Source organism: Lepidothrix coronata, unplaced genomic scaffold, assembly GCF_001604755.1.
Source record: "Lepidothrix coronata isolate B3197 unplaced genomic scaffold, Lepidothrix_coronata-1.0 Scaffold36, whole genome shotgun sequence".
NCBI lineage: Eukaryota > Metazoa > Chordata > Aves > Passeriformes > Pipridae > Lepidothrix > Lepidothrix coronata.
In genome coordinates, this window is record NW_016690216.1 from 4,152,329 (window position 1) to 4,177,841 (window position 25,513).

Consider the following 25,513-nt stretch of genomic DNA (forward strand, 5'->3'; position numbering starts at 1 on the left):
CCTCCAGGTATTGCCACAGTGTGAGTGTGAGGCAATAATTACTGCAATCTAAAATGTGACTAACTAGTAAAATCTACCCTCTGAACTTCCTGACATGTTAAGCTGGTGTCTTCCCTTTTATAACTTATTGCAGCTCAGATGAAATCAAAGGACCTGCGGCAATTCAAAGGAGTTGAGAATTCTTATTGTATTCAAACAATGGGAAGACAGTTCTTGACATTAACATAAAAAAGTATGCACTTCATTTCAGAAGAAAGAAAACTGGACAAAATGAGTCATCCAGCATCTAGTCCTGCAAAGACAAATGTTATGTTCAAGTTTCTTGTATAATCATGTACAGAAATACCTGCAGCTATAAGTAGCAGTTTTGGACAGGCTGGGTATACATATTAATGTAACTAGTGATGATACTATATACTTACTTAACACCTTTCATCACAAAGTACATTATCAAACACTAGTTATTTGAGCCTTACAACATGTCTGTAGAAGACTATTATACAGCTGTACAGATTGCACACAGAGATTAAATGGTTTGGGTTAGGCCACACAGCAAGTAAGTAGCAGAGCCAAAAGGAGAGCGTGAGTGTTGGCTACCGGCCCTGTGCTCCAACTATTGGACTGCACTTCCTTACTACTTAATTCCCATATTGCTTTTCTAATAGAGCTACTGAAACTTTTGAACACTCTGTCAGTTTTGGTGTAATATCAAACCCCTTGTGTTTCTCTCTCCCAGCTCCTTTATGATGTCACAAAATATTGTAATTACACTTTGGAGGGTCTCATTTCACAGGTTGCCCCAAGTCGTCCAGCCTTGGTGGGGGATCAGCCTGACATTGTATAGCTCCCATCCGCTGTCCCCAGGACACAATTGCTGGCTGTTGCTGCTTCTCTCTGATTGCTTTCGTCATGGTCTCGGTGTTATGCCCTTAGCTCTGCTGTGTGAGTGGCTGGACCCTTCTGTGCTTAAATAATTCCAGCTATAGGCTAGTTAATGGGAAACACATGTCTCCCAGGCACTGGCGTGAGCTTTGGGTCCTGCTGCTCCCGCAGCTTCTCCCGAGCAGGCGTTCAGGTAACAGCAATGGGACAGCCACGACCTGACCGGAGCTCTGCCTGTGCCTCGGAGGGTGAGCTGGCGAGGGAGAAGGGGGCGAGCGGCGGGGGGAGCGGCGGCTCGGGGAGCTGCCGTGCCCGGCGATGAATGGAGCGGGGCCGCTCGCCCGCGCCGCCCCTCGCCCGCCCTCCGCTGCCCGGCGGGGTCCGGGGACATCCCCGCCGCGCTGCCTGCGGGCCGGGCCGGGCCGGGCCGGGCCGGGGGGACGGCGTTGCGCGGATTCCATTTCCTGTGGCTGGGACAACAAACTCAGGTTTGCGAACTGCGCCGTGCGGGCTCGTGGAGCTGCGTAAAACATCGTTTACCGAGCTAGCGTGATGCTCGGGAAATGAGGAAAGAAACAAACACGGAGGGGAAAAAAAGAAAAAGGAAGAAAGGTAGGAAGTAGCGAAAAAGGAGTCCTGCACATTGCCTCTTTGTGCTCCGGTAGCCGGGGGTGTGATTGAGTTCCCAAAGCACCCACCCTCCGGGGTGCCACCCAATGGCTGCCGCGTGCTCGCAAAGCCCCTCCCGCCCGCCTTGGCTGAGAGGGACCCTCCGAGAGACTGCCCGTACTGGCTCTCACAGGCTGTAACATATAAAAGCTGTTAGCAGCGCCCCTGGCCAGAAGCTTCACAACTAGCAGAGTTTAGTCCTTTGGGGCGTTGTAATAAGAGACACTCTTTCACAAAGGTTCATATCATCACATAGGGGAGTGCTATATATACTGGGAGAACAATAGACTCAGTTCTTTTTTTTTCTTGGTTTTATCCAGAGGTAAGCCATTCAGCTCCATAAGTTTGCTTTGCATGCAGTTTTTTCAATGCTTATCACATTTTGCTGAACTTAAGTTTTGAATGCTATTTCTAAGATGTCCTGCTTTCATGCTTTATATGTTTTCTTTTGCCTATGAGTTTATCTCTGCCACATTGTGTCAAAACAATCCATGCTTATGGGATTGGCATAGGCTAGGATGTATATTTTCACTTTCAGTGGAAAACATGATATGAGGTTTCTTGCAGTCTCCCCATTTCAGATTTATAGTGTGGTATATGGACTGATCTGGTGTGATAGCACTGTCACTATTTCAGGAATTCTACTAGCCATGATCATGTAATTAATGGTATAATGATACTTCATTTGATGTGTTTAGTAAGAATATTATTATCACTTAATACAGTTATTGAAAATTGCTCAGCAACACGTGTTCTGATTGGATTGTTTTTATGATTGAGCTGAAAGACAGAATAATTTTTCTAGTCACAGCCTGTCAGTTCACTTTGTCTTGTTACCCAGATACACAGAATCACATCTTTGACATCTTCTCTCCTACAGATCTGTTTTCTGCTGCCCTGACTTAAAGCAGAGTTCCTCTGTGGCCTATCTCTCTCCTTTGGCCCCAAAATGACAGTAATTGCTGCAATCAGTTGTACTCTCTTATTTTCCGTTCTCTGTGAAACAAGTGCATTAGTGTTGCCCAACTCCACTGACCTATTCCTGTCAGACAATAATTTCACTGACATTGAGACGGCTTTGGCAGCTCATCTGGACTCTGCAAACATTCCCAAAGCCAGGCGGAAGCGCTACATTTCACAGAATGACATGATTGCCATTCTTGATTATCATAATCAAGTCAGAGGCAAAGTCTTCCCACCTGCTTCCAACATGGAATATATGGTAAGTGAAATTTGTTTATTTCAGAGTAAAACAAACTGTAAGTCAGTGATTTAATTTTCAAGGGTTCAGTTAAGTAGATAAATGGGTTTTTATCTATTATTGCTTACTAAAATGTCCTGTCCTTACATTTTTAAAGCCACATTAACTTAAGAAAGCAAAAGCTAAATACTGAACTCTGAACCTCTTATTTGCCCTGTTCAATTTTCATTTCCATGTGTCGTCCCAGTGAAGGTTCTAAGACCCAAGTAAATGAAGTGGTGAGTTAACTGCTTGTTGGCTTGAGGAACAGTATACAATCACAACCTGTGATCACAGGTGTTTAAAGTTCTCATCATTAGTCCCCATTGTTTTTGTGGACTACACTGAAAATCATTGCCCTGATGTGCGCAAAAAAAGTAGCTAATGACCATTTCTAATTTCTTTCACACATAATACTTTTGGAAGGAATATGGTAAGACTGTATTTGCAGAGTAGTTCATCTGATGCACTGTTTGGCTCCTGTTCATATGTTTTACTTACTGCATATTGTTTGTGAACACCTAATACCTTTATTTTTCCATCAAATACAATGTTGCTTTCAAATGTTTTGCTAATATATAGGATTTCAGTGTGCTCATTTTCCCCCTTATGGCCAAGTACTTATTATATGAATTATCTGTTCCTGCAGGTATGATAGAAGTTATTCATTCACTGTAATTTCATACTTAGCTCTGCTAGCTAAAGCAATGTGTTTGCTATTTTGTGTTCCAACTTTGAATGCATGCATACTGGACCTCTAGTGTTAAATATAGGCTGGTCGGGCAAAATTTCTTTTATTTTCTAAGTAAGATAGTCACATTGTTTTGAAAGTCCAGACACATTGTGTCAGCACCATAAGAAATGCTTTAAGTCACAGAGTTTCTCATGTGACAACAGATGGTTAACAGGTTTGAGAAACAGGATACCATCAACTTGACATAAAAAGAAGATAACAGTAATAGCAATTCCTCCTCTTTAGCAGCTAACGAGTAACAATTTGGACATGGTTTCTATCACAGACATTACCTAAATCTGAATTTGATCATATAATCTGTTCAACACATCCCAGCAGCACCTCAAAATGCTGAGTGCACTCAAAATATTGCAGAATGAAGACCATAGGCTGAGTTTGAAGTCTGTTTAAGTGGAAAGGTCAGAGACAGAAAAAACAAAGAGGTCAGAAGTCAAGCTCAGTCATCATTTTCATTGCTGTGCTCTCCACTGACGTTTCCTTTGATTCTGCATAAATAAACTTTGTTGTAATGTCTGAGGGAATGGCAGCCTACCATGCCCTTCCTTGGCTTGTGTCTTTTAGAAATGTGCTCCTGCAGTTTGCTTAAGTGAAGCCAGCACCCTGTCATACTCCCAAAGGGTTTGTAGAGTACAGTGTTCTTAGCCTGTTCAGTAAAAAAACCCTTTAAAATAGAAATCAAGTTTCCTTGATTAAATCTATTTAACCCTATACATAAACTGCAAAGATTTTATTTATATTGGTTGGGTATTCTGCTGCAGCTTTGCTGCAGCACAGATACAAAATCCAGATTGAAGGCATGGTCTTTAAAGCTTCCATGCTATTCTTTTTCTTGCCTTTCTTACTATTGCTTTTACCAGTACCAGCCAGTCGTAGGATGCACTTGTGTTCCTGTCAGCATCAGCCCCACCAGTAGTCTCACGTGCAATGTCTAAGGCTTGCTTTCACATTTGGTTTTCCAGTCTGAAAGTACTTTGTGACTTCATGCTGCAAAATTCAAAGCAGGACTGCAGGCTACATAGGTGATGATCCAGAGCACAGCTTGAGCTTTGATCCCTAAGTGACACACAACCCCTTTGCCACCAATTCTCCTTCAAAATTGAGTAAGTCTATGTATGTGCCTTGTAACTACAGAGCAAAAAAAGCCCAGTGAGCAACATCACACATGGTGTGCTCTGCCATCTCTGTTGAAGTCATGGCAGCATCTGTGTAACTTTTTACCTCTGTGGCTACAGAAGGGTTTTGGTAGGAAGGCCTTGAAGATGGCATGGTGCTGGTAAGCCATACCAAGACTGGAGACGCCAGTCTGACTAGTGCCCATTTGAGTTTGCTTTGTCCACTCTTTGCTCTCTGAATAATTTCAGTATGTGGCACAGCACCTGTTGTATCTTACAGGGACACGAGGCTGCTGCTGCTATATATAAAAGATGTTGTGTCACTCAATACTCATTTTCATTAATAAGAGAGCAAACATATTGTCATTACCAGCAGAGAACGTTCACTGTACTTGAAAGAACCTTACAGAGTGTGTGTTCTTGTCCTGAATACTATGGAAAAGTGCAGGGGTAGTGAAGTAAATGGCCTTTCCCATTTTCCCTAACAATGATTAAAACGGATGTCACATGTTAGAGAGCTGGAATTGCTTACAGATGCAGTAGATTGTGGAAATCTTTTGTAAGTGTGTTAAGGTAGAGAAAAACTAAGCAGTTTAGAAGCACAAGAAAAAGATATTTTCTCATATTTTCTCTCTTATTGGTCATATTAAATCGTGTTTTGTTGTTTTTTCCTAATTCTGTTAGGAACTGTTCTCATGAATTACTGTGTCACATTCTCACTTCTGTACAGTTCCATTTGCTTTTTATTCCACCCTGGTAACAACTCAGGATTTAGTTGTATGGGTTGGTTCTTGTGATTCCAGTTCTCCACACCCAACCTTTTTGGCTGTTTTTTTTCTTGGCACATTCTGTTCCTTCCCCAATACAGTCTGCTTCTTGCATGTTCAGTGCATTTACAGATACTCTGCACTCCCTGGGCATTATTCTCTCTGCCCTTACTGTCTAGAAAGTTTATGTGCTGTAGGGCTCTGGATGAGAGGTCTTGAAGAACAGCTTTGAATTCACATGCATTGGGTAGGGGAAAGTCAGATAAACACTGCAGTAACAGCTGGCGTAGTGTTTTAATTCTCTTTGGGAGAGGTGTGTCTTAGTGCTGCTCCAGCCTGTTGTTGTATGCAGTCCCCAAGGAAACTGAACAACTGAGGAGTGAAAAACTGTGATGGGAGTCATTGTTTTATTTTCAGTCCGCAGTGAAAAAAACTGGTGTGTCTTAATACCAGTTATACTTTGGTAAATCTTTCTGTTGGGACATTGGCATCCTATGTGTTAGACTTCAAAGTAGTCCTCCTTTTGGTTCTGATTCTGGTGTTACTGATGCCTTCAACTGGCTGTTTTTCCACAGGTACAAATTTAGTCATTGTATATGTGAAAAGAGAACAAGAACTTCTAAGCCGATAATATAGAATTAATGAGTCTTTATTTTAATTTGGATCTTTCTTCATCATCCTAAGACTGTTTTACTTTAGGCTGCTTGTGCTCTAAAAGCTGAGGGTGTACCTGCAGAAAGAAAGATGACACCATACTTTTGACCTGGCAAAGGGTGAAAACCATCTACTTGGCTTTGCATATTTTTTCTGGAGAAAGCAGAATAATTCCATAAAATTCATGATTTAGAAAAAATGATGTGTAGATTTGCCAGCAGCTGTCTAGTGTGCAAAGTTTGTAAATCTGTAGATACAGTGGAAGCTTGTTAACAAACAAATCCCTTTCTCTGAATGCTAATTCTGTACTATAGAGGTCTGTTTTGCCTTTTTGGAACATCTCAGCTACTTTGTAGGCCAGTAAATATTTGCAATATACTGTCAGCTGAAATTTGAGTCTCATAAAACATGCCTTTTAGTGTGCATTGTTACTACCTTTAGGCTCCCAAAACATTCATTAATGAAATATCTGATTCTCATAGGATCAGCTGTTATTTTACCTTCCTTACAGTCATCCCCACTTGAGGTCACTTCCTTTGTAGTCCATATGGTCTTTGTTGCAACCCATGTCACTGTGTGCATGCTGGCTGAGAAGGTGCTTACACACAGGCATGCTCTTTTCAGTGTTGCATGCAGAAGTAGTAACTGGTAGAACAGGACCTTAATGAGCGTTGAACACTGTCCTCCATGGAATTCCCATAGGCAAAGTGGGTTTTACTTAAGAGTACTCTAAGGTGATCTGAATAACTTGTTGAAGAGCCATAGTAAAAGACAAACTGTGAGTAGTTCACTGCTGGTTCTGCAAGGATAAGTCCTGAGCCCAGTATGGATCAACATAGTCATTAGTACAATGGGAGTAGCATGTCTGAAGTATAATAGAGGGGACAGGATTGCATACTCACAAGTGTGTTTGTAGAATTATGCCTGAAGATTTAAAATTTTAGGAGAAAAAAGTGCTCTAAATAAACCTGAGCCTGCTAATGAACAGAAGATGTTCAGATATTCAGATGTTCAGTTTTAATTCTTTTTTTTTCAGTGATGTGTAACTGCACTTTTGTATTTGGGAAAATCTGCCCCTTGTTGAACATGTCACTTTGTAGGACCTAAAAAAGTAAAAGATTTGCAGACTAGCCAAAACTGAGTTTAGCTTAGTTGGTTAGAGCATGGTGCTAATAATGCTATGGTCGCAGGTTTGATCCCCATACAGGACATGTACTAAGAGTTGGACTGGATGATCCTTGTGGGTCCCTTACAACTTAAAATACTCTGTGACTGTGTGATTTTGGCTACCTAGGAGTTATTTTGTGTTTCTCATCAGCAGGTGGCAGGGGAACTGGAAGGGAATGAAGAATATGAGCCTATCAGTTTCTAGTAAATCTGCATAAAAGGCCGTGATAACATGGACAAATGAAATTACCTATTATTCTGAAAGAAAAGTAATTGTGTTCCAAAAGAAGTTCCTGTAGTCCTGTGAAGGAACCCATGTGTGTCATGCTGGAAATCTGTGTACTCTGTATGCTTCAGGAAAGACCCTCTTTGCTGAGGTGATGAATTTGGATACTTAGCTTCTTGTCCCAGATAATTTGCAGACGAGACAAAGTCAGGTCAGAGAAGCAAGAAAATAACCCACTTAGTGGTCATAAATGTAAATAAGTGCATTATTATGTCACTTCTAAATCTGAAAGTCTTGATAAAAATCTCTTGCTGTCAAGGTGATCTTAAAGATGTTCTGTGAATATGCAGTAGGTGATGGGTAAGACAAAATGAAAAAAAACTCCAACAAACCTACTTCAGGTTTTCCAAAGTCCTATTTAATACCTTTTATATGGGCATGGAAAGACTGAGTTAATTTGGTTTTCTCTCCAATTCAAAAGCATTTCTGATACATAATTTTTTTTTTTTGCTGTTGTCAGTGTGGTTTCTTACAGACCATTCTAAACTTTAAAGGACATTTTGTTCTTGAGTTATTTGCTCTGGTTTATCTCCATGGTCCCACTGAAATCATACATGTCTGTGAGTAAGGGTTGCAGGGCTAGTTCCTTCAAGATTTATGTCTAATGAGTTGGATAGGATCTCTTAATTCATGTAGTTTATCCCTGGCCTGCTGCAGGACTTCCTTCTGCATTACATACATATGGTTTTCATCTTGTCTATTCCTGAACATGTATAGTGATGCCGTCTCAGTCACATCTCTTGGCAAATATTTTACCTTAGGAATAGAAATAATTTCCAAATGTCTAACTTAAATATTTCCCTTTAAAACTCAGATAATTAATCTTTATATGCATTTTTAACTGCCAATAGTATTGCTATACTTTTTCATTTCAATCATTACCCTTTACATATTTACTGACAGTTTTCTTGGCATTAAGATGCATGTATGCATATTATTGTTCCTTAATTTCCATGTGTATGTTGTTACAATACTTCTGCATATTGGATCAAATGACAGTTGCACTGCATTTACAGCTCCTTTGTTAAATTAGTGAACACACCCTTAAATGTCAAAGAAGATTAGGCCCATCATTTTAGCCAGGCATGTTCAAGGACACAAGTGCCATAATGCAATAAAGAATTTACCATAGAAGTTATTGGCAGCCTACTTTTTCCATTGAGTAGCCCTGTTCTCTTAAATCCCATATACATGGTGAAAGTTGAAATAAAGTAATCAGATGATGAGTCAGGGTACAAAGATCTTAATATACTTTTCATCATGCCAGAGCAAAAAGCAAAACCCTAAAGGTAAGTGTAGTCCACCCCAGTCTTCTGGGAGGAGAGAGATCAAGATGCTTGGAGCTTCCCCAGTGTGGTCCACCTATCCCTATTTGCCATAGCTTTTAGCTTGCTCTCTGCTGGGAATTCACAAGTGATGTAAGAACAAATGAGAAGGGGTGTAGTGGTGGAATGTGTTCACTGGTTCCAGTTTCTGCCTCTTACTACTTGTGCTTCTGTTCAGCCAGTTGATTATGTCCCTTCTGCCTACTACCATAACCCAGCACCAGGAGTGTCTGAAGATCATGGGCTAATGAATTCTGGAATATTGATCCTCTCAGCAAGTTAGAATAGTACAGAATGAAGTGATGTGATTTACATGGTTACAGTTAAGGGTGTTTGTCTGCATCACAGCTTGGAAAGGAAGCAGTTATTTAACAGCAGACTCAGTGTTTTTCTTCAGTGGAGGCACAACGTGGCAACTGACAGTGAGCTGAAAGAAAGGAAGAGTAGATGGAGCTTACTTTCCACGAATTTTGGCACAATAGAGTTACCTACCTCTCATTTATCTCACAGGTGAGCTTAGCCACTTATTTGTTTCCTAGTGCACCATGGTCAATAATGCAGCACTTGGCTATCACCGAGATGTAGGATGCTGCCCATTTTTCTAGCAGTTTCATTTACAGAAAGCTAGGAAAGCCTGTTCAGTCTCAGTAACTGGTGTTTATCTGGGGTCAAATCCAAGTGGATGCTAGCTATATGAAGTACAAAAGCCATCTTTTATGTTCAGAGTGAACGATAGAAGACCTGTTGAAAAGTTGAATGGAAAAGACTCTTCCTGGAAAGTGCTCCTTGAAAAAATCTGAAAATGCTCCCCAAAAATGATGTTGTTGATAAGTATTTTGAAAGAGAATGACTGTGCTAAACTTGCTTTGGTACTAGAGCTCCATTCCAATGTTTTATGCATAACATCCATCTTGATGGTGTTTTAGAAGAGAATATTTACATTATTTAAATTTAGTATTAGCACAAAGCCTTCTAGGAGTTTAAACAAACAACAACCAACATAGTAGAGTCTCAGAAAAAAAGGAGGCTGCCCAGAGCCCTCAGATTTAGACATTCCTTTATTATTAAATGTAGCACCTCTTGAACTCCTTGGCTAAAAACAGAGACAGGGCATTTTTCACAAGAATCTTGATCCAAAGTACACAGTACTTTGTTTCATACATGAATGGAGATGATAGTAACCTTAAACCTCTCAACTTTTTTATCTTCTCTCCATACCTGAAAAGAGAAATAATCTACCAAGGTCTGTGAAAATGTGTATCCTAAAGACAGCAAAAGATGGAAATCCCAGGAGAGCCCCTTGTTTGCTTTTTGTACACAGAACAGCGTCTTCAACTCAGGCATCTCCATGTACGAATGCATTTGCAGGTGCCCTCGGGTGGGGTTTTGGTTCTATTTTAACACAACTGAGAATGAACGGGTTTTGCACCTATATCGATTTTTGTGATATCTGTTGATCTGTATCAAGAGAAAAAATCTTAAATTGAGCTCTTTTCTTCTGAGAATAAAGAACTATTTTTCTTAATCTTTATTCTGTAGAAAGAAGAAGCTTCTATGTGTTTTCTTTTGTGTCATGCTGCTATGTCTTTCAGCTAAAGCTACTTAGGATATTGTAAGTATTTTCTTTGAAAACTTTTGAAGAAATTAGGAACATTTTTATCTTTTAATAAAAAACTTCAGTGGTTAGTAACAAAAATAAGTAGAGAAAATGTTTTTTTTTCATATAGATGAGAAACAAAACAACACAATACAATACGTGTATATTTTTCATTCGCATTTTGTGTTTCTAAGAAAAGAAAATTTGCTCTAATCACATATAAAATAATAGAGGTCAGACACTCTCCTGTTCAGACTTATGACAAATTGTCAGGGCGACATGGAGCTAGACAAAGTTTGGTCCTTTTTGTTACCACTTCTAAGATAAGTTTTTGCCAACTAAAATATGTCTTGCAGTAGGTTAGAAAAGCACTGAATATTTTAAGATATGTAGCTCTGATACTTTACTTTTCCAAGAACTAAACAAATAATAGCATAGCAGGGAAGCTTATTGTTATTAAATCTGACAGCCTACCAATTTTCTTTTTTTCTTGTTGTTTAAAAGCCTGGTGCCAAATATGAAAAGAAATGCAGACAACCTTTAGAAGAAACAAATTGACTATTTGCAGTGGTCAAGCTTAAATGATAGACCTTTTTATTTGCACAAAATAGACACCCAGGAACATAAACTCCTGTGTAAAATATAGACTTGAATTTTCATAAGAGGAGTGTTTCTGGCAGTGAGGTTTCTTGGACATCTGTCTGGTGATGCACTGATTAAGACAGACCTTCTAATACTGAGCCCTTCAGAAGTGTGAATCAGATGTTTGGAGGTTTGGTTATGTGAGAGTAAATTTACCATAAAACATTGCACAGTTTTACTTTGAGTTGCAGTGGAGTATTGGACAAGAAGCTTGATGTATTAACCCTCTATTTATTTGCAAAGGAATGACATATAGAGCTGCGATTCCCGTGAAGATATTTTTCTCTAGAGGGCAGACTGGCAATTTTCTGTGTAAACTTTCTAATTATTACCTAATGTATGCGAGAAAGGACCTACATCTGTGGTAGGCACCAATTACAATAAGCACAGAAAAATTTCTAACAGGTGGAAGTTGAGATTAAAAAATATTCATATTCCTAGAGAGAGAACCTAGAGTCCAAATGATCTCGAGGCCAAATAAATACATAAAGTTTGCCAAATCTGTCTATAAGTTCCAGTGAGCTCATATGTTTTCACCACACAGTGTGTATTGAGAAAAAGTGAAGGCAAAGAGACAAGGTTCTTTCAATCACTCTACTGAAAAAGCATGCAGGCAGAAGGGCTGTTGGATTGTTTTATTAAGCTTTGTGCCAGATTTGTGGTAGTGAATGTGGAAGGGGGGTTCTACAGAAAGTTTCTAGACCTAAAAATGCTACAGGTTTGACTGTATGAAAATGAAGGGGAGTTGTACCCTGCACCCCACTGTGGGATTTCGGAGAAACAGCCACTGTGCAAATGGGGTGGCTGGTCCAAGGCTGAGTGACCTGTGAGGACAGACCTGTATGTTGGAGAGTAGCAGCCTACATGTGCTAATCCGCTCTGGGACTTGCACTAGCAGCTGTGGAATGCAGCTGCACAGATGGACTGGACATCCCTTGGCTTCACAGTGTTTTCCCTGGAGGAAGAAATTGCTTGAGTCAAAGTCTACTTCTTTCTCACTTGCTGCCATTCTGGGAGCAAGAACTTTTGATCTTCAACTGGGCAAACAAACAGAAGCACAGGGCTGCTGGAGAGTAAAATAAAAGGTCTGAGGTGAAAAGGCTAATTTTTTGACCGATCACTGCTAAAAGGTCCTACTGGCTATCTTTCTGAGGTGCCTAGGAACCATTATGGATTTGTTTGTGCAAAATAACAATCTGAATATCACTAATGTGAGTCCACAGTAAACATATATTAATGACAAATAAGATGCCAAAACTGGGAAACAAATTGCCATTTTTTATTACTTCAAAGTGTAGAAGTGTTGCCATGCAACTCTATTCAAATTGCATATCCCAGCATTTCATTTGCCATCTCATCACCTAACTGCAGTGCTGTAAAGAAGCTGTTGTAGAGGGGACTGATTAAAACAGCATACTTCACCTGTTTGCTCTGGATTTGTACCTGGTACTTGTCACTCCAGCTGTACAGCTGGAGGCAACCAGCTGAGGGTCTAGTCATGCCACAACTGTTCTGTCATTATGATCAGCAACCCTCACTCTATGGGCACTGGGGGAATTCCTAGGAAGGTAGCGGGTGACCATGTTTTGCCTAAGGTATTTGTTTTATCATTGAGAAATATGCATAATACTGTCTTAGCTGATGTGTCATATTAAAAAACCACAACAAACTAAACCCAAACAGTGAAGTACTGAAGACTGCTTCTGGTATTTAATACTCACAGCAGTGCTCTGATGAGGTTCCTTTGTACTCTTGTGCAACTGAGGAGAGCTTCCTTGCTACTGGCAATGAAACAGAGCCAAGAAAGATCAAGGATCATGATGGCAAAAGAAAAATGGAAGCACAATTTTGGATCCCTCAAGGGCTTTAAAATGGTCATTAGCAGAGCCCCTAGGCTATGAGGTTGAAAACATATCTTGATGGATTCCCCAGTTAGCCCATGTGTTCTATCTTACAATCTCAGGGAAGGAACGCTACTATGTATCTAATTTTTTTTATATTTAAACACTTATAAAAGCTTCCAGTTTACACACAGATACCTACACAGAATGAAAGAATCATTAATACAGTGTACCACTGTGTATTCTGCTCCCTTTGTATTTAGATCACAAATTCTTGCTACCTGTTGCCATTAATAACCATTTCAGAGTACTCGCAGAGAAGAGGAGAGTTCATTGTCACTTGATTTGGTAGTGATGTCTCTCTCATACAACAAGGCCTGCATAGAGACACAACATTATTAAGTCAGGTTTGCTGAGAACATCTGAAAATGATGGATATGTGAAATCACAGTTAAATTACACTGACTAAAGCAAAGCAGAGATTAAAAGCATCATTTTCAGGTTATGAAGCCCATCACTGGTGCTACAGAAACATTGGGCCTTGGGATTTTATTGATGTCAAGGAAATGTGTAATTTTGGGTCTGTACCTTTATTAAAGCAGGGGGCATATATTTATTACAGGCCTTCAGTATGACTAGGTGAAAGAGTTAATGTCAGGCGCTCCTTAAGAACCTTCTTTTTTCATGGAACACTTCTCAGTTTTGCCGCACAAAAGGTTGTAGTCCTCTTAGTCTTCTCTGTAAGTACTTATTTAAATGGAATAGCTTTCTCCTTCTGTTGCAGAAATAGGAGGTAAAGCTGAAAGCAACAAGGTGACCTCACTACTTTATCTGTAAGTAGAAGACATTGAACAAGTTTACCAAAACAAATACATGGAACACTTCTAATCACTTGTTCAGGCTCTGCTAACAGATGTTGCAGTAGTCCATTTAAAACTAGGAATTTGAAACTTTTTTCTTTACAAATAAGATTACCATAGGGTAAACGTATCCAGAGTAGCAGCATATTTTTAATAATACATCAGTCCTTTAGAAAGTTTACAGTAAGAACAAGTGATTATGTTTTCCTCCCAAGATATGTATTGAGCAAAGGGTCAAGAGAAAGCTACTGCATTTAAATGATTGATATTTGGAGTACAATTCTGCCTGCAATGAAAATGAGCAGAACCATTCAAGTTATAGTTAGAAATGGTTATGTACACAATTCCTCACATTAAAACATAGCCATTAGTGTAGGAAGTGAACAGCCAATTATTTTTCAACAAGTGTTGCGGATCTTTGCAATATTGTAGTGGTTTCTTTTTCATCATCAGATTGTTTATTCAGCTTCATCATTATTTTAATATCTAAGAGCATAGTTGTGACCAGCACCTCCTGTTCCAACAAAGCTATTCCAATAAAGAACAAAAGGGCAACTTCATCCCTTCTACATATAAATTATCAAAGAATGAGTGAGAAACAACTATAGAAACAGCTATAAAAAGGGAGGGTACAAGGCAACTGTGACCCACAAAATTAAAAGGCTTCCCTTGGGGAAGTTAGTTCACTTTTTGGGCTTCAAGAAATTTCGTTCAACAAGAAGGAGATTTTGTTGTACATTCTATTGCTTATTACACATTCTATGGATTAAATATTTTACTATTTGTTTACTGATGGAAACAAAAAAAACCAAAACAAAACAAAAACTTGGATGAAATTCTGGCTCACTGGCAAAATTCCTGCTGACTATATTAATGCTAAGATTTTACTCCTAACTCTCAAGATGCATGTGCTGTGTGAAGTGCAGAGAACACTCCAGAGCTGCCTCACAAAGTGGTCTCTGGTGTTGAAATACCCTGTGTAGAAGCACTGTCTTGTTCCTTGTGTTCAGTCCTCTCGAGAATTTTCAAGTGACGTGTAGTTTTAAAGTGTTGTTTTGCAGAGAGCAGTGCAGAGAGCACAGACAGCTTTCTAGGAAATTAGTCTTTGGCTCAAGAAAGAAAAATAAATTGGCCAAAGGATGTTCATTTCAAATTGCCAGTGGAAGTGTGGTGACATACTTTAACTCTATTGCTGCTCAGTTAGACCCAATTGAGGAGTGGGAGGGTTTCCATGATGGACCAAATCAGTGATATGGAGCTTTGAGCGGATCTTTATACTGTATGGAAGGAAGGTGATTTCTTCCCCAACTACTTACTGTCACAAGTATTGAGGCCATGTTACTGAGAACGCAGCTGCGATGGGCAGGGCACGTCTCAAGGATGAAGGACCACCGCCTCCCTAAGATCCTGCTCTATGGTGAACTTGCCACTGGCAGCCGCATGAGAGGAGCCCCGAAGAAAAGATACAAGGACTCCCTGAAACAACATCTCAGCCTTGGCCATATTGATCACCATAACTGGTCTACTCTGGCCTCCAATCGGGAGGCCTGGAGACACACCATCTATAACACAGCTGTCTCCTTCGAGAACACACGCAGGATCACTCTCGAGTAAAAAAGGCAACGCAGAAAGAACCGTAAATTGCAGAATACACCATCTAAGGAGTCTTTCTGCTGTGCCTTTTGCAATCGGATATGTCTGTCACGTATTGGCCTCATAAGCCACCAGCGTGCCTGTAGCAAATGTGGATAGAGCCTTCCCAAATCTTCGTTCGCGAAGCCTAGCCATGATGACTTATAACCTAGCAAATGAAGATTTGCTGTCTCCAGGGAGAGAATAAGCATAGTTTGGCAGTGGGAGTTTGCATGATCAGCATTTAAGGATGAGTCACCTTCTCGGACCTTAACCTGCTGAGTGTGGAAGTCTTTCTCCTTTTTCCCTTTTACAATTTTGTGTTCATGTCAAGCAGCTTTCTTTGATGTGTTTAATAGGAACACTGGATTTCAGAGTTTATAGTTTTGTTTGTCACTTTGGGTTTTTTTAGACTCTTTGCTAATTACCTTGAGCTTTTTAATTTCTCCTCATACAAAAACTGTCCCTCTTGCTTTCTAGTTACTTCAGTTTCTCTTTTTAGAGTATTTTTGTATTTCTTTATGTGCTATTTATCTAGGTACAACAACGAAGCCTCTTGGGTTCAAAAATCTAAATGTCTTTGCCCTGTTCTCTTGCATGCCCAAAACAGGGGACTGAACTGAGATACAAATTATTACAAGTGTGGACTCAAGATTAGATTTCTTTTGAAAGGGCTGAACTAATGGTACATTCTCTGACAATTTAGAAGACTTTAGGTCATTATGAGACAAGTTTTTCTACTTCAGCTTATATTAGTTGCTTGCCTTTTTATAGAATCATAGGATTATTTGGGTTATACAGGACCTTAAAGATCATCTATGCCTGCCATGTGCAGGGACATCTTAGTACCAGATTAATCAGAGTCCCATCCAACCCGGCCTTGAACACTTCCAGGGATGGGGCATCAACAGTTTCTCTGGGCAACCTGTTTCAGAGTCTCACCATCCTCTCAGTAAATAACTTCTTCCTAATATCTAATCTAAACCTTCCCACTTTCAGCTTAAAGCCATTCCCCCTTATCCTATCACTTCATCCCAGTGCAAAAAGTCTCTCTCCATCTTTCTTGCAGGCTCACTTCAGGTACTGGAAGACTCTATAAAGTCTTCCTAATGCCTTCTCTTCTCCTGTTGTTAATCTAGAGCCAGTCCACCTTTTCTTTTAGGTATGTAAAATATAATAAAATAAGGAAGGTGAACCGCTTCAACTTCTTCCTTGAAATACAAATGATTTACATAGCAGTAGGGGACTCTGTACAAAGGCTTTTCATCAACCTGCTAATGAAGAAATAGAGGAAATTGAAAGATGCTGCATATGCTCACCTGCCTCTTATTTCTTAGCCAGTAGTTATTTTCTTTCTCTTTGTCTCTATTTTTTTTATGTTTGCCAAAAATTTATTCTGTCCAGAAAGTGGTCAAGAGTAAAAAGATAACAGAAAGCAGAGTGTACTATACATGACAAACCCATGACATTTTAACTGAGTTTGAAAGAACACTCTGAAACTTTACCAATCAAAAGCTTCAGATGATTCCTGATAACCAGAAAATGAAGCTGAGAAGAAGTGAAAGTGAACTAGAAATACTCTCAATGTCCAAGGCAGGGGCTGTACCTCATTTGAGAGGCTTTTAATAGTGAAAACCTAATCCAGTCTTCACATTTCTTTCAAACACCTAGTATGCTATTTTGCAAGGCAATTTAGTACACAAAAATATGCTGTGTGGAAATCAGGATCTCGGCACTGTTTGTGCAAATACAGTACACATTTAGATTATTGAGGGAGTGCAGCCAGGTCACTTGGGAGCAAGCATGCAAACCTCATGTTCAGCCTCCTGGCAGGAGCACTCATGCCAGAAGCATGATTAATCCCAGCAAAGGAGGGTGTTTATGGGGTGTCACAGTCCTGGCGGAGCAGCCCCTTATGGGCAGCTGTGTTTGGACCCACATGCTGGATCCATGTGCTCCTCTGCTCCCCTGGGCCTGGGCAGGCTCCAAACGCTCACTGTGGCCCCAGCCTTTCAGCCCACTCCCCAGGCGGACTTTTATGCTTGTACCTTCTCTTTAAGCCCTCTTTTTGGGACCACCGCTGTACCACAGGGATTATAAAGGTTTTTTTGTACACTGGCCACATGCAACTAGTTAACTAAATGGCAGAGATTCAAAGCAGAAGAAATGTCTATGCACTGGTTTCTTCACCTTGGGCCCTGGAGCATATCCTGAGCTTTGGATGGTGCCATATCAGTCCTATGTCCCCTCTCTTTTACCCTCATGCTCCAGCTTAGCCTTATCTTCCCTAGTTACACACTCAGATCTCTAACTCCTCCAAGAAACTCCAGTAATTTTTCAGAGCTGAAGTCTAAGTGTTCTTTGGCTTGAAAACCATTCCTTCATAGCATGCTTTGTCTCTCTTTTGTCCTCATACTGGCATGCTTTGACTTTGTTCTGGGAGCTTTTCTGAACAGGTGTAAAATAGATCTTCTCTGTGTTGAGCATCACCTATCTTTCTGTCCCTAAGGTGGTTCTACTTGAATGGAGGATGATTTGTGTTAAGGGTTCTTATTGGTCTCTGTTGCACTTCTTCACCTTCAATCTTGGAAGTACCTCACCCACTACACATTCACAAAAGCTTTGTTCAGTGGTCTAGCAATTTCATAAAATTTACTAAATTTTGTCCTTCTCACTAAGAGAAATTTCTCAAACTAGCAGAGTCAGGGCATGAATTACTGTCCTAGTCAATGATTAGCCTTTTCATTCTGCAGGTTAGTGAAATTAAAACTGAATTCAGTCTTAGCAATCATTATTAGCGTGTAATTCAGAAAATATTTGTGACATGGGCCACCTTATGCTTTGATAAGTTTATTTTTGACTTTGCCTGTTATTTCATACCTCTATTTCATAGCCATTTGAGATTTATGAGTTTGAGTTTCTGTTTGTCTTTAAAGAGCTGTGATGGGCTGCGTGGGCAATTTTGCCACATTCTGTTCCTGCCTTTATACCTGCAAGTCACTACAACTATCCTGCACCTAAACACTCCACACAGGGTATTCAAAATATACATCTAATTCCAGAATCTACAGCCTACTTGGGTATCCCTTAAGCAACTAAGATATACTAGGATTTGTGTGCACTTATAACATAGCAGTGAGATATTCTTTATCCAGAGCTCCAGTAGGTTATATTGTCGGTACCCTGATTATTGCTGAGGCAAGCTTGTTTTGCTATTTTGCTGCGGAGAAAGCAGCAGTTACAAATCAGGCATGTAATTGAGCAGGCAAGGCATATAAAGCAGATAGTGTTTAAGTTCATTTGTCATGTTCCAAACATTGCAGAACTTAAGAATTGAAATCGTCTCTTCTTACAGAGCTGTTATCCTTTTAGTCCAGGCAGTGAAAAATGTCAGCTCCTGTGCAGAATAAAGTAATGAAACTCATACTGCACCTGGAAACTATTCATAGTCTTTGCCTTTGTGTAAACCCTTTTATTGACCTCGTGACCTCAAATATGAAGAGCTGCCACACACATTCACTCTGGCTATAGATACTCCTGAGGTCCTATTTCAAATTTTTTGGTGTTTTTGTGGGCTGTGTAATACCTATGCTGAATTGTTCTTCCCCATGTTCCTCTCCTTCACTTTCTATCTGAGTCTCAGCCAATATTTCACTCCTCTCCACACATGGATCTCATCAACACAGGAGGGAAAATGGTAGGAGAATGTCTGTTAGGTGAAGGGCTTTTCCAGAAAAAAAAGGGAGAGATCTGAATACTTGGCTTCCTCTAATGATGTGGGCAGGAATTCTATCCAGCAATAGGGCAAATCCCGCTGGATACTGTACATGCTGCCTCACATCTTTCCAGATCCGATGTGTTACAATAGTATATTTGTGAGTTAAGATACTTGTTTCTTGTGTTCTAGTACTATGATTGGTATTTGTTTTTTTCTGTTCTACTGCTAAGGATATTTTATTTTGTTAGGTCTGGGATGAAACACTTGCCAAATCTGCAGAGGCTTGGGCTGCTACATGCATTTGGGACCATGGACCTTCCTACCTACTGAGATTCTTGGGCCAGAACCTGTCTGTAAGAACTGGAAGGTAAAAGGATACCCTACAAAACAATTATTTTGTCAACCTTTGAACCACCTTTGAGATCCAGATTTTGGACTGATGCTAGTGTCATCTGCTCTTCTATAGTTTACATCCATCCATGTTCATTTGTCTTAAGAATATTATTGCTTAATACTGTGCCCCTAGTGTTACTCTTTCTGTATTTTAAACAAACACAGGTATCGATCTATTCTCCAGCTGGTAAAACCATGGTATGATGAGGTGAAGGATTATGCTTTCCCTTATCCTCAAGATTGCAATCCCAGATGCCCCATGCGATGTTATGGACCCATGTGCACCCATTACACACAGGTTGTATAAATTATTTTCCTCTATTCCAGATATACTCTCCAAAGCTGAACTTTTCTATGATGTATCTATATGTCCCTCTTTCAAATAAATGTGTATATATATATTGTATATATATATGTATATTTATTCTTTTCAATCTGGACTTCACCAATAATAAATATTTATTCAGATGGTTTGGGCCACTTCCAATCGTATAGGCTGCGCAATCCACACGTGCCACAATATGAACGTCTGGGGATCTGTTTGGCGACGAGCTGTTTACTTGGTATGCAACTATGCCCCAAAGTGAGTTACTTTCTTTTATTTTTGTTTATTTTTATATTTTGTGCATGTTTTGTTCCCCTCATTGGACTGCTTAATCCTTTTTCTGCATCATGACCTCTATTTGTGCCTTTGATTCGGGCTGTTCCTTTATTCAAACTTTTCATCTGAACATACAGAAATGTATGACTTCAGTGTACAAGAAAGAAAAGGAATCAACTTGATGTGTACGAACCAAAACCAAAACCTTGTTTCCTGTTGTTGCTGTTTATATTATTATAAAAACTTTTTCTTTGTCTTCCTTCTTTGCTTGACTCCACTTTACTTTGAATTCCCTATTTCTTCACTCTTTTATATATATACACATAGTGAACTAGACTTACTCCGGGAAGCAATTCCTCTCTATATCAGGCATTTGATTTACCGAGAGGTGGGCCTGTGCGAACCTCATGAAGTTCAGTAAGGCCAGATGCACCTGGGTTGAGGCAATCCCAAGCACAAATACAGGCTGAGTAGAGAATGAATTGAGAGCACCCCTGAGGAGAAGGACTTGTGAGTGTTTGTGGATGACTCAGCAAGGCATGCTTGCAGCCCAGAAAGCCAACCATATCCTGGGCCGCATCAAGAGAGGCATGACCAGCAGGTCAAGGGAGGTGATTCTCCCCTCTACTCTGTTCTCCACCTGGAGTGCTGCATCCAGCTCTGGGGTCCTCAGCACAATAAAGATGTGGATCTATTAGAGCAGGTCCACAGGAAAACCACTAAGTTGATCACTGGGCTGGAACACCTCTCTTATGAAGATAGGCTGAGAGAATTGGGGCTGTTCAGCCTGAAGAAGAGAAAGCTCCAGGGAGACCTTGTATCAGTCTTCAGTACCTGAATGGGGCTCTCAAGAAGTCTGAAGAGAGACTTATCACTAGGGCATGTAGTGATAGGACAAGAGGAAATGCCCTTAAGCCAAAGGAGGACAGGTTTAGGTTAGGTATTAGGAAGAAATTCTTTACTATAAGAGTGGTGAGGCACTGCAACAGGTTGACCAGAGAGGTTGTGGGCTCCCCATCGCTGGAGCTGTTCAAGATGGGGCTCTGATCAACCTAGTTTAGTGAAGGGTTCCGTGCCCATGGCAGTGGGATTGGAACTAGATGATCTTTAAGGTCACTTCCAACCCAAACCATTCTATGATTCATGAACAGTGATGATACTTGTTGTTGTCCACAGGATACCTTTGCTTACGACCATGCTGCATAATGCCATCCGTAACACTGGTTCCACATAAAGTCCATCAACCTAAGGCCCATGTCTACAAATCCATCTCATCTTGCCTTCCATATTAGGGTCTGTTAAAGTACAGGTCATAGACACAAATAGGCGGCCCTATATCCAGTAGCTTGCAGAGGTCTCTGTTAGATTGAAATAAAGAAATTAATTTTCTCCCAGCATTTCCTAGACGTCATCCCAAGCTTACTCTGGGTGCAGAATGAGTCAGTAAAGTATAGCGCTGAGACATGTTCGATTTGCGGTCTGGTTTGGACCATTATTTCAAAAGTAGCATGGACAGTGTTAAGTGACTGGTTTCTCTGACTGTATACTAGGCAAAGACTTAGTACTGTATAGGAATCTAAGTATAATTAATTGAGCATGTTTTCCATAAACTCTCGGTGGCACAGGGCCATTTGTGGTAAAGACTATGCAAGAATATGTCATTATTCTAGCTGTTATATGAGTAAAAGAATTTTTAAAGATTTTGCAAGATAGAATTTAGTAAAGAAAACTTACTTGGGGAAAAAACAGCTTTAGAAATCCAGGAGATTTCTCTGTCCTTTTTAATATTTACTAGAAAAGGATGGTAAGAAATGAGTGTGAGGGAGCAAAGATTAGGCAGCAAAAACTGTATCTGACTTCTAGTTCTGCAGTATGGATAAGGTGAAATCAAAGTTTACAAGAAAAACCCAAATATTATTTGAAAAAAATATTAAAAATTGCAAACTTGGTAGAATATTTCTCTCATTTTCATATATAGGAAGAAAATGGTTTTATACACTAGATATTATTGAAAGCTGATGCATTGTTGTGTGTCAGTTACCAATGAATTATGAAATTTTGTATTTTGTAAGTCTAAAAATCCCACTGTTTCTCAAACACCAAACCAAAGCCTGGAGTTATGAGTTTTTTCTCAAGGTGAGATTGTGAATAGACCTTTAAGTCATAAGTAGTGGAATAGTGATTTTCACATCTACTTCTTGAAAAGTCACAAAAATTATATTGAGTGGTCTTGCCAAGATTAAGTTTGTATTTCTAAGATTTAATTAGCTTGAGTTAAGGACGTTGGGCTAAGAGTCCTTGATCACACACACATAGGTCTCTTTGCCAGTCAGTAGTTTGTGTTCGAGTAACCAGCACATCAGAAACTCCTCTACAGAATAATGGAGTGAATATTGCAGCCCCAACCTGAGTTACTAAGATTGGAATTTGGCAAAGACTTAGGATTTAGAACTCAAGTAATTTTCACTGATGCCATGCTGTAACACTTAAAAATATTTGTGCTTCTGAAATGAGGGGGAAAAAATAAAGTTAAGGAGGATAATTACAACGTTTAGAAAGGCCCTGCCCCAGTTTATCTAACAGTCTGACACAAATCGGCCATGTGTTGCATAGAAAGTGAAGCAGAAATCAGTTTTCAGCAAATTCTTTCTGGATTTCCATATCTGTTAGCAAGCTAAATATATTTCCTGAGCACTTAATCTGCTGTACCCATTTGGAAGAGAAGTAGGAATGAGCAAATTATTTGAGATTCCTACTTTCTTCCAAGGCACAGCCCAGACCAGGGCTTTTGATCCAGTGTTATTGGCTGGGAGGTGGGGGCTGACAAAATGTTTCATAAATAATTGCATTACTCACTGCTATTCCACGTCACATGCAAACTAAAGGAAAGTTCTCTGCTCTGTGAGACATAACATTTAAATAAAAATCTAATTTTAACTTTCTGCCTACAATCATGAGTGTTGCATGAATTTCTAAAAGCTTGTGGTTTATATAAACTCCTTAAAGTCTGGATGCGTTTTTCAGATGTTCATGGATGTTTCAGAGTTACCTCTTTTCATATCATCACTTTCCAGACTTTTTACCCCTTTCCCCCTAGGGTATACTACACAGCTCTGTTCACCAGACAGGAGTCCTTCTCCTTTCATTAGTATCTATGAGACCCTTGGAAATACCCAAATTCAGTTCTTTTTAATACATTACTAGTGCAAATAGTTTTTATCTTCTCTTTTCTTGAACAATGAATTCAGCATCAGACCTTCACAGTGTGGACCTAGGGTAGTGAAACCTAACAGTAAGATTTAACTAGTTTGTTTTTCTGTCTTCCAAGTACAAGCCTTTAAGATAACTGCTAGACAGAAAGGTGCTCAAGGAAAACCTTGCACCAATGCTTATTTTGCTAATTTTTCATAAATATAGCCCTCCAGTAAAAAATACTCTTGTCCCATGATCAGAGAATCAAAAATCGCTTGGCTGTAGCAAAAGCAAAAAGTCTGGGACTTCACCACAGGGATGAAAGGACATGGCATGGATGTCACTGGCTTTGGTTGACATGGTCATTCTCCTGCTGTTTTTTGGTTTGCTTCTCAGTAAACTACAGAAATAAATTAATATCGTGATTTTAGTAACAGACAATTTATAGGATATCAGTGAAGATGTGAACTTTAGTCACTCAAAACAAGTATGTTTAATGATTTTTTTTCTTCCACTCTGAAATTACTAAGCGTTCTTTTTCTTTTTCGTTTTCAGGGGGAACTGGATTGGAGAAGCACCATATAAAGTAGGAGTCCCATGTTCAGCTTGTCCTCCAAGCTATGGAGGTTCTTGTGCCGACAATCTTTGTTTCCCAGGAGTAACATCAAACTACTTATACTGGTTTAAATAAGTTAAGGTTTACATTATTTTGAAGAAAGCCCACAGATAAGTAACAAGAAGCTTGTATATTGAATTTTGCACATATTATATATAGAGAGATATTGTAATAATACTCTGATGTTTTCTTTTTGTATGCTGTTGTATAATTAACTTTCAAAGTATAGTATAATTTGGTTTTAACACTTTGGGATTTAAGACTCACATTATCCCTTTTAGATTAGCCTTTGTTAAAGGAGAGAAAATTTTCACCTTAGCAAGTGTAGCTTCCTGAAGGTTAGTTTATATTAAAACCACATCAAAATATAGAATATTACTCCATTTTTAAAAATAATAGCTCCAGAAAGAGAAGGGTCATTGTTTAATACTGTGCTTTAAAAATGGAGTGTGACATTCAAAGCAACAAATGGTCCTCACACTCCCAGTGATTCCTCCCATTTACACCAGTGCTTCCACCTGCAATGTCAGTGGGACACTGAGCAGACAAATACATATGTGCAAGAGAAACTGCAGGTTATTACCTACCTCATGCACAGCGTCAATTGGTTTATGGTGTTTCAAGAGTTCAGCACATGGCTGCTGCTATCATCATCAATGTCTGTGTGCAGACAGGAATATTAGGGAGAATGGGGAACCACGTTGGCCAAGATGCAGTGGCTGTTAACTCACAAGCTTAAAGTCTTATCTAGATAGAAAGCTACATAATTTTAAATATACTGGCATAAGAGCTCAGCTTGAATCTACATTCTTGTATTTCTGAACACAGTCTTAATGCTTATAATGGTGCTTTGCAGGAGTGTATTTATTCTTGTACAGAAAAGCAAGGAAATATATTGCTACAAAGCAACATCCATCAATACATGACATCCATACTGTTTTTTACACTATCAGTTTGCCAGTATATATGTTATCCCCCCGACTGAAACACAGTCAAGAACCAGGAAAGATCAGACCTAAAAGCAGATAAGAAGATTTGTGAATAAAAGTCATCAGGAAATTTTAAAAGTTCATATAAATTTCTTACAAAAATTCCAATTTTCTAAAGCAATTGGCAGTGTCCTTTAAAATATATTTTACTGTTTCCTGAAAATATCTGTGTGAATTATTAAAAACCAAATCTGCCAAAAACTTTCCTCCCAAAAATTGAACACCTTATGGATGCTTGCTAGAATATTTATAAAGAGGGTCTACACATCAAGCTAGGATATCATACAGGTACTTGACTAGAAAAACAGATTATGGAAAGGAAGAAATCGAATACCAGCCACAACTACTCCATCATTGAAATAGCCTTGAGTTTTGGGTTTCTATTACAGGGCAGAATGTACTCCACTTTAAATATACATGTTTAGTAGCATGTAGCATGTTTACTGCTTGCATTGCTACATTTAGACCTCTGAAATTTATGAACTTTGAAAACCAGTACTGAGTAGAGCAAGTGGAACAACAGAAGGTAATTTCACTAGTGCTACACATGTATGCATCTTTAAGTCACTAATTCAG

The 25,513-nt window shown here is 39.5% G+C and overlaps 1 protein-coding gene across 1 annotated transcript; it reads left to right on the top strand.

The window, feature by feature from the left end:
• The first annotated feature begins 1,696 nt into the window (after positions 1–1,696).
• PI15 (peptidase inhibitor 15) lies at positions 1,697–24,314 on the top strand. The gene is made up of 6 exons (XM_017812405.1): positions 1,697–1,873; positions 2,432–2,773; positions 19,395–19,513; positions 19,705–19,837; positions 20,007–20,122; positions 23,888–24,314. The coding sequence occupies exons 2-6, from the start codon at positions 2,501–2,503 to the stop codon at positions 24,021–24,023; spliced, it is 777 nt and encodes a 258-aa protein (XP_017667894.1). The 5' UTR covers positions 1,697–1,873; positions 2,432–2,500; the 3' UTR covers positions 24,024–24,314.
• Positions 24,315–25,513: the final 1,199 nt, after the last annotated feature.

What these genes read in the sequence shown, in the direction of transcription:
- PI15 (XM_017812405.1), top strand. Translation starts at nt 2,501, where the DNA reads ATGACAGTAATTGCTGCAATCAGTTGTACTCTCTTATTTTCCGTTCTC. An exon ending in CTGTCTGTAAGAACTGGAAG is followed by an intron (nt 19,514 to 19,704) that starts GTAAAAGGATAC and finishes AAACAAACACAG; the next exon opens with GTATCGATCTATTCTCCAGC. An exon ending in TGTGCACCCATTACACACAG is followed by an intron (nt 19,838 to 20,006) that starts GTTGTATAAATT and finishes ATATTTATTCAG; the next exon opens with ATGGTTTGGGCCACTTCCAA.